Genomic DNA, 9,867 nt, shown 5'->3' with positions numbered 1-9,867 from the left:
TCAGGAATGGGCCTTTGGTAGGGAAATTCAGGATGGAATAAACAGGGAGATCACATCCTCTCCACCCTAAAGCGGTCCGCTTCCGTCTAAAACAACCTGGTAACATAATGTGTCTAACCTGGGTGAATGTCCTAGCATTCTCCCAGTGCTAGCCAGTTCAGGCAGCTGGTGGGTCCTGGTGATTAGACATTTTCTTGGGTTCTATTGCCAGGTTCTTTTATAATGTTAGGAACCTCGGTTTCCCAAATTGATGCCCATCTCTCCATTTTAAGCTAGTAGTAATAACATACCTCATAAGTAGTGCTGTAAGGCTTAATGAATTAAAACTTGTAAAGCACTTTGAGGTTCCTGGATCAAATATTATCTGCAGTTTGGATGTCAGCTAATTCCATCAGATTTACTATTTGAACTACTGTGACACCTTGCTTGAGGTCAGGGCCTCATGGTGCTGGCTGTACATAGGCAGAGGACGAGACAGTCTCTGTCCCAAAGAGTTTACAGTTTAACTGACAAGACAAAATTATTGACACCATTGTACAAATGGGAACTGAAGCAGAGAGACACTAAGTGAATTTGCCCACAGTCACAGAAGGAATCTTTGGCAGATTCAATAATTGAACCCAGTTCACTGTCTCAACGCCAGCTAGGGGTTGGATCTACAGCAGGTTGGGATGAAAAGGAAACATTTTGATTCCCTGAAACAAAAGAAATAAATCAGTGTTTCAGCTCCTGGATATTTTCAAGATTTGGACTTTTCGTTCTGATTTGAGAAGGAGAAAGAGGTTGAATTCTCAAAAATATTTGCAGGATTTGAAAACCCATTTCCCAGCAAGCTTCTGGAGGATCCCAGCACCTACCACAATGGGGCCTGTCCATGACTGGGGCTCCTGGCAATACAGTAATACAAATAATAAACAACAACACATGGGGGGTTGTGGGGGAGGAGAGTTCTAGCGTTACTGAATCTATCCAAGTGAACTCCAAGAGCACGGTGCCCAACCTAATACTGGCCACAGCCAACACCTCCTTTCCTGTAGCCATCACAGGAAATTCCTGGCTATGTCTACACCCCCCTGTGATCTCATCCCTGTCTCCCAGAGCAGAGCATCCCTGCACTGCCCCGCTCGGAAAGTCAGCAGTGATATTTACAGACAGATGCTCTCCCCAGGTCCTAGCCAAGAGCAGGAAGTAGCAGCTAGCCTGGGAGTGGCCAGGGTCAGAGCTGGGCCTTTAACTCATTCTTTTAACTCAGCAGTGGGAAAACCTGCACCGAAGGAAGCCAATGGGTTTCACCAGATGGCCACCCCTCTGACCCCAACCGTTCCCTGTCTTTAACTGTTCCTTACAAAAACACAGGGCAGGTCAGCCAATCAATTAATGGTTTCCTTATGTTCCCTGTACACTTGGCCTGATGCAGGAAACCTCCCTCCTTTTGCCACCTGGCCTTCCCTTGCTGTGTGTGACTTGACCAAGCCAAAGGGATCTGGGGCAGGAGGAGAGGTTAGGTGGCCATAGAACTGCCTGAAGAGAGTTACACCTTCATTGGGAAGATGCAACATTAATTGAAAAACCTGACAAAACACCACCCCCCCGCCCAGCAACGCTGCAAGCAAAGCAAATACATTGTCTCCAGCACACTTTATACAACGATGTGCATGCATAACACACTTGCATTGTGCCTGTTGCATCACCCTCTAGTGGCTACTCCCACAATTAGGATAACAGTCTTTTGTTGCTGCCAATGCATGGAGGGCTGGAGGGTGCCATGGTATACGGTAAGTGTTATGAGCACAGACTGGGATTTCTAAGGAGTTAAGCACCCAGATCTTACTGAATTCCAATGGAAATTGGGTGCCTAACTCCCTTAGTCTCTTTTGGAAATCCTAGCCTTAGTTAACTAACTTCCTTCAAGATGTCAGGGAGAGTCAGGCTGGCTCACTCTCCAACAGCATCTCTGGCTTTCCTGTGCCTGGAGCTGTGGGGCACAGTGATCAGTGGGCAGCTAAGTAAGCAATGGGTGTGGTGACAATGGCACACCCGAATATACTATCTCATCCTGTCCGCAGCCAGAGCAAGGCTTCTCTGGGAACAGGGCACAGTGTTCTTGGTCAGATGGCTCCAGATGTGGAACAAAGGCCCAGAAGGTATCAGAATAAGCCCTATGCCTGGTTATGGAGCAAAATGCAAGAGCTGCTTTCCCCCAGAAGGAACCATCGGTTTCACTTCCGGTGGGCAGGAGACAGTGAGGGTCAGGGAAAAGCAGAAGGAAGACCATATCTCAGTTCTAACAGTGACTGAAGTTAAAGACCGAAAGAGCACAGAGCCATTTATGCAGGTCACTTGCTGGGATTATCTGGGTACATCTGCCCTGCTGGGCCTCAGGCACTGGTGCACCTCAGTCCCTCTTGTTCTCTGCCTGTGGCACAGAACAGCCTCGTCTCCTGAGGGCTGTAATACTTTGGTCTTATTTTGATTGTTGACTTTAGTGGGCAAGTGACTGGGTTGTGTTGGTGGCCTGTGACAAACAGGAGGTCAGACTGAATGAGCCGGTGGGCCCTTTGGCCTTAAACTCTATGAATTTCAGGGAAATCCTTAACTGTAGCTCTGGTGCCAAGACATTATGAGAGGCACATTAAAAATGCTGGTGGGGATAGACAGACGGACAGATTAGACTAAAAGTATGTTTGCAGTGTTGTTGTAGCTGTGTTGGCCCTGGCTATTAGAGCAGCCAGGTGGGAGAGGTGATATTTTTCATTGGACCAACTTCTGTTGGCGAGAGAGACAAGCTTTCCAGCTCCACAGAGCTCTGCTTCAGGGCTTAAAAGTAAGACACATATCGATGTGATTAGGTTTAGATTAACCAAAAAATACTCAATCATCGGGCTGCATGTAACAAACCACGCCTGACTGCTCCCCAGCCTGCTAGGCCCTTTAGAACCAGGAGAAGAGGGGATGTGATGCACTTAGAATTTCAGGGTTGAATTTTTGATTAAATCCTCACGAGGCTATTAAGGAAACCTGGTAACTCCAGAGTTAGAGGCAAAGTCTGTCATGGATTAAAACCATCTTCAGAGCTAGCAGTAAATGGCAGTTCTCAGCAGCCAGAGGCGAGGTGTGCCAGGGCTTAGTATGGAAGAAATGGCATTTAATATGGCCTGGAAGAAGGGTCAAGAAGTGACAAAAGTGAGAAAATTTGCTCAGGGAAGCTAAATTATTGAGATTAACATGCCTGCTAGTCAGTGGCACCCTCTATTTTCAGAGTCCGTTTCTAAATAGCTTATAAAGGGTTAATAAAATGTTAATAGATGGTTTAATAAATAGTCCATCATTTATTACAGATTGTTATACAATCCAACAGGTCAATAGATTACATATAATCATCTGTAACACTGCCTCCTGATTTGTTCATAACCTGCTGTCACACAGACCACTCATAGCTGTCACATGCTTATAGCATCTGTTAATTATTTATCCACCTTATAGAAACTATTTGTAAGTGGACCCTTAACATAAGCGTGACCAGTAAGCGTGTGTATGCACCATCCCCTACTCGTATCATCGGCTCGCCTCGGTGGCCGTTTTCTGTGTGGTTACTGGCCAGCCTTTCTTTACGCTCCACCAAGTGAAGAGAAGTGGGCTTTTTGCTCTACCCCTTTCAGAGGGCCGAGGCAGCACCTCCGCTGTGGCGTGCCGCTGTAACCCCTGCAGCCGTGCTGATCTACACCAGCTGAGGAGGCATATTTCATCAGCAAAGGTGGCGCTAGTAACAAAGCTACAGGCAATTTTAAAACCATGGAGGCACATTTTCTACTGGTGCAAACTGCCCCAAGTCCCGTGATTGCCATGGAGCTGCACCAATCGTTGCCAGCAGAGTTGGCCCCAGTGCCTGATTTTGGTTTCACTCGGACCCCCATGTCCAGTTACTGAAGCAAATGGGGTTGCACCAGAGTAAAATGGGGGTAAGAGTGACCTTCACCCCTGTGCAGAACACCAGCCTGAAGTCGAGGCACCACTCACAGCAAGTGGAATGTAATCAGCGTGCACAGGCCCAGGGCTGCATGCACAGGGCTGAATTTCATCTAAGTGAGCTCAGAATCAGGGTCCTTGCTTTTGATCTTGATGGGATCCCTTGAACCTCCTCCTTTGGAATCCAGTCTGGGTCTCAGTCCCACCCCCCAAACTCACAGATCTTCAGCTGGTGTCAATAAGCACATTTACCCCCGCTATGCTGAGCACTTGCCTTGTGCTCTGTGCGAGGCATGCTTCCAAGTGGGCCTTACTGGTGCAATTAAGAAGCAGCTGAACCCATGTCCGGGGTGGGGGATGAGGTGTCATCAACAGTTTAGCATCAAAAGCCAAATGCAAACTGCAGTCTCAGGGAAAGAAAACACCGATTTAGGCAGGCAATACACATTAGACTCGTGTTATTAAAAACAATAATAATAAAAAAGAAAAAGTACATATCTTATATATGTTACACTATGTTCCATAACATTGGTTGTTATTTTTTTTTTACATATTCAACATTATTTCATGGAGATGTCCTGGTCCACAGCCTCCCTCCAATTCTTTTGCTCTGTTGCATATTGGAAACTATTGACAAGACATACAGGTTATAACCTAGAGGTCCAAAGCTGGCCTGAGGAGAGGGTCAGGGAGATGGTGTTTCCTGCAGCAGGCTTGGCCCATGTCATACCTACCATTCTGGGTGCCCAAACGTTGCAACGTTCAAGGGCAACTTGCCAAAACACCAAAAACTGTCCTGAATCTGCCCTTATATGGTTGTATGTTTAAATACAAAGTAAAGGCACACAGGCACAGGCTGAGAGTCTCCAAGCAGCCTAGGGGCTGTAGATGTGCCTCTTTAATTAGAGCAGCATCTAACTCCCCTAGCCAGCTTTGCAAATGTCAACCATAGCATTTACCTGCTCAGTAAAGGAATATGACGTGAAATGCCTTGTGGTCTGAGTTCACCAGCTGTCAAACCCGACAGTTTTGTCCTCACCTGACACAGAGAGAGCAGCAGTGAGCTTTGTTTTAGGCTGGGCTGGGTTGGATTTGACCCTCAGGCTGCAGTCTGGGCACGCAAGGTTCATAAGCTACAGCAGTGAAATCTACCCCTTGTACAGATGGTCAGCAGGCAGCTTCAGCGCCCCTGCAGCCCCACTCAGGGTGTAGGTGTGATTTAAGATGCACTTGTGCCGCAACTCTATGTGGGGTGAGTTTCCTCCCCCAAAAGGTGCAGCCCAAGTGGCATTTAGTGCATGAGAAAGTGAGAAATTCTCCACAGCATATTCACCCAGGAGCAGCCGTTCTCAGCGACCATGCAAAACCCCTCCACAAAAAAAACACCCTTCTCTTGGTTTGTGCCTAGCAGCTTGGGAGTTAAGCAGTTACTGTGACAGTTGCACACTTTCCTGGTCACTTTGAGAGGGTCTTTGTTGCAGAACAGGAACAGCACACATACACGGACACACACACACACACACACCCCGTCTCCCCTACCCCCAAGAAACTAGGGACAGCGAAAGTGATGGCGACTGTGCCCATAGAAGCCAGCAGAACAAGCCTCTTTAGGCTTCAGTGGGAGTTGACCAGGGCCCATCACACCGCTGCAGAGGCCTGTGGGCCTGATTCTCCCCTACCCTGCACCCTGTGTGCTGCAAGGGGGTGTCAAGCACTCCCACTCCTGGGCCAGCTCCTCAGCTGGTGTAAAGTAGAAGTGCTTCTGTTGCCCTCCGTGGAGTTATGACAGACTGCAGCAGCTGAGGGTCTGGCCCATTACTTGGTAACAGGTTGCATGACCACGTTGCACTGGTGTTAACGGACTGCACACAGGGTAAGGCGGGGGTGGACCAGGTCCTGTGGCTCACAGACACCGGAGGGACGGGAAGGTAGAGTCACATTAGGCTAAAGCAGGGCATGGGTGCTCCGTGCATTTTCCCCATCAGCTGGCACCTGAACAGATTGTGCACCACCCTTGTGCTACCTGGGCCCTTTCCCCCACTCCTGAGAGCACAAGGGGCTGCATGTGGAGCGGGAGGGGACATGACGTTTGTTCTCACTGTGTGGCTGTAATTCACAGGAACATTTTAAACAAAAAGTACCTGTAACATTTAACGCCAGGAGCGTGCGAGTTCGCTCAAAGCCCTGCCAAGCAACTACATCAATGCAGGTGACCCGAGGGACGAGCAGTTACTATGCTACAAATGGGCCCGTGTCACAACTGTGTTAGTGACACATGAGTCTGTTACTTGTCAAGGCGCCTGTGGCCATTATGTCAATTACTATATTCAGCGCAACTCTGGAAGCCCTGCCCCCCATCTCATTGCCGGCCCACAGGTGTTGGGCATTCGCGCCGCTCCACCACGCTCTAGCCAGTATTCCCGTGTCCCATGAGCCACATTCTGGGAGACAGGTCTCAGCCTCCCACCCCTCATTGGAGTAGGCTAGGCAGCTGCCACGCTAGCTTATGCTGCAGTCAGGCTCTAGGTGCCCCTTTGCATGTGTCAGCAGTAGGTAAGGAGATTGACACGGGATGGAGGGGGCATTGGTACGGCTCAGAAGCCAAAAATGAGCCCTGAAGGTTGCTAGAGTGTTGTTCTGCTAGAATACATTAGTAGGGCCACAAACAAAATGGGCTTTATTTGTAACCCTACAATAATAAACCATTGTACAGCTTCTTCCCTAAGCATAGTCAAAAATGGCATTGCAGCTTCTTACACCAGGCCTGAGTTTGCCCCATGGTGTAAATTGGTTAGGAAATGACAATTCCTAGCACAGCAATGGCTTGTGGGTTTTTTTTTGAGGGGGGGGGTCAACTCCAGAGGTCAGTTACATCAATGTAAATCCAGGGTAGCTCAGGTGCCTTTAATGGTGTTGCTCTGGAATTACATGGGTGTAAATGAGATCAGCGTCAGGGCTTTGGTGTTCAGTGGGTGTGCAAAATATGTGTGACACAGCACACTGTGGGTCTGGTCCTGATCACACTTACACCAGGGTAAATGAGGAGTAACTGCACTCAAATCAAGCAAGTTGCACTGGTGTAAAATTGGTATGAGAGGAGAATCAGGCTGCAGTGTGAACTCACAGGCCCCCTGGAGAAAAGGGTGGGGTTTTTTTGCAATTGATTTCAATAATTAGCCAGGTTTTGGCATTGTAAGAAAACATGGCCTCACATGTATGGTCCCAGGTGACATTACCTGCTGGGGCCTGGCCGGGGGGGGGGACGGGGACGACTGGATTGTGATTCAATGACCATCCCATGATGGAGGCTGAATGTAAATAACATGAGTAGTGACTAGGTGTCAGGAACGTGCATTTCCACTCTGCTCCATGTACTAATGCAAACACAAGGGTGCACCTGCTAGTGCTGTCTGCTGTGAGAACAGCAAAGGCTGCCGCTGGGCAAACTAGTCCAGCTAGCACACCTCATGTGACCATTTGCTAGTCTGTCTCTGGTCCTCCCACAGCTATGGAACTTTGATTTTCAGCAACCCCTTGTTCTGCCAGCATTCATGGGCCTTCAGTGCATGACAGTCCTGACCTCAAAGAACTTTGCTAAGCCAATTCTGGGCCTTCAGCCAGCTCTGCTAATGTACCTTAACCATGCCCCAAAGCACCTCCTGGTGTTCAGTCCTGCATCACAATGCAGATCACCTCAGTCTGGCCTCACAACACACTCTTCCATTCCTGAGCTACTACACAATTCTGCCAGTATCTTAACCTGCAATGGTCCCTGTGCTAGGCCTGGGCCCTCACACAGCTCTGCCAATGAGCCTCAGTCTTAAACTGCTCTGCAGCATAATGCCTCCCTGAGCCACAGGTGCCCACAGCAATTGGTTTACAAGGATTATCCCGCCACACTCTGTTTCCAGGCTGCTCCGTTATCTTGCTGCACCATTTCCTGCCCTCTGAGTAGATCCAATCCAACAGCCACCCAGGCCCACTCTGTGCCCATTTGGAATATGCCTGTGTTAAGGGACTACAATTCCCTTGCCCTGGTGAACTAGAGCTTCTCGCCATTACCACCAGTGCATTAACTTTGCTTTATCAATCCTACCCCTTGAGACTCAGAGGGCTGGGGAAGCACAAAAACACTCCGAGGACTCAGTCTTCCTGGGATTTCACCTGCTGCCCCCATTTACACCTCTGCAAAACACTGTCCAAGTCCAAATGGCAGCATTTCACAGTCCTTTGGCCCAGATGAAAATAACTACACCAGGTGAAAAGCAGGGCAGAATCAGGCCCACAGCTGATTTATGCATGTCGAGCCAGATCCTCAGCTGATACAAATTGGCTGATTTTCACCCAGCTGAGGATCTTCCCCCACAAACATACACATTTTCTGAGAGGATATAAGAGGGCCTTTGGCAGTGACCTTGGCTAAGACCAGTCTGTAGGTGGGGGCTGGTCCATGGCAGCAGTCGCTGAATAAACCCAAAAGGCCTGATTCTCACTGTGTAACGTCAGTGTCATGCCAGTGAAATCAGTGGTGGTATATCAGCATTAACATGGTGTAACTGACAAATCAGACCCTTTGGTTTTTCATGGAACTCCAGGGCTGGAATCTCCTCTCATACTGGATGCATATGGAAATCTATTAACAAGCCATGCACTTATTCCTTATCTATACCAGTACATATGACAGAAGAATCTGACCCTCTATGTCCAATGCTTTTGCTTTCCCTTCAGAGAGACCTGAAATAGGGTAGAAGATGGGAATGGGGGAAGGTACGTCAGGGAAATTCTCTGGCCTGTGCTATTCAGGAGGGCAAACGAGATGATCACAGTGGTCTCTTCTTACCTCATAATCCATGAACTGACACCAGGTCAGTCTCAGTTGCTACGGATGGGAAGGGGACTGAAGAGCTTAGACTTCTCCACACCCAGGTGTATTGTGGCCAAGTGAAGAGTTGAGGACTTGTGCTTGGACACTGGGAGCAAGCAGGGCATGGAGCTCATCACCAAAAGGGAAGAGAGATCAGAAACATTGAGAGACACCCACAGGAGACGGGCCCAGACAGAGAGGTCTTTTGCTTATATCTTCTGAGCAACTTCAGACCTAGTAACACTGGGCTCATCCTGCACTTCACTCCTCTTTAAAGGCTTGTCCTTACTGTGTTACTTTTAATCAACATTAAGGACACCACCCCCCCCAAGGCACACCCGGGCCTTCACGCACACAAAGGAACCCATCGCAAATATACACTATAGACAGGAGAGTCAGTTCTCGCTATATATATATACAGAGTCTCTGGGGAACAGTCTGAAGAGTGCGCATAGGGCGGGGACTTTCGTAAGGGACAGACACAAAACCCATCATGGTTTCAAACACTTCCCCTTCTTCTCTCGCCGCTGCAGTTTCCGCAGGCGCCGGGTCCAGGCATCCCGCCACTGGATAACCAGGCTGTTCTTGTCTGCCATTAGTCCTGGACGGTCAGTGGGGTTTTCGCTGATCCCCATGACAAGGTATTTTCTGCTGATTTGGATCTTGGGGCACTTGCAGGCCAGGTCTTTCATGTGGATCCACAGGAAGTTATCACCACGCTTCACGCGCTCGTCGCGGCACTTGTAGACCGAGAGGACGTTGACGGTGAACTTAGCCCAGTTGGCCACTGTCTCCATGTCTAAGACGTTCACTTGGACAACTGGGGGAGAGACAAAGAGAGATGTTCAGAGTGGAGCAAGAGTCAGTGATGATACTCTTTTAGGGTGACCAGATGTCCCAATTTTATAGGGACAGTCCTGATATTTGGTTTTTTTTCTTATATAGGCTCCTATTACCCCCCACCCCCGTCCCGATTTTTCACACTTGCTATTTGGTCAGCCTATACTCTTCTTCCACCCCACCTCCCACCCCCTTGT

The 9,867-nt window shown here is 48.7% G+C and overlaps 1 protein-coding gene across 1 annotated transcript in view; it reads right to left on the bottom strand.

Moving 5' to 3' along the window:
• Positions 1-4,407: 4,407 nt before the first annotated feature.
• NTN3 (netrin 3) overlaps positions 4,408-9,867 on the bottom strand; it is a 90,047-nt gene continuing 84,587 nt past the window's right edge. Inside the window, exon 7 of the mRNA XM_084641435.1 lies at positions 4,408-9,650. Coding sequence (XP_084497561.1) covers positions 9,322-9,650 — 329 coding nt within the window. The 3' untranslated portion in view covers positions 4,408-9,321. The remainder of the gene's footprint in view (positions 9,651-9,867) is intronic.

Source organism: Lepidochelys olivacea (genome assembly GCF_965140295.1).
Source record: "Lepidochelys olivacea isolate rLepOli2 genome assembly, chromosome: 10".
Classification (NCBI taxonomy): Eukaryota; Metazoa; Chordata; order Testudines; family Cheloniidae; genus Lepidochelys; species Lepidochelys olivacea.
Note: the sequence above shows the minus strand (reverse complement) of the source record. Positions and strands in the feature narration are given on the sequence as shown.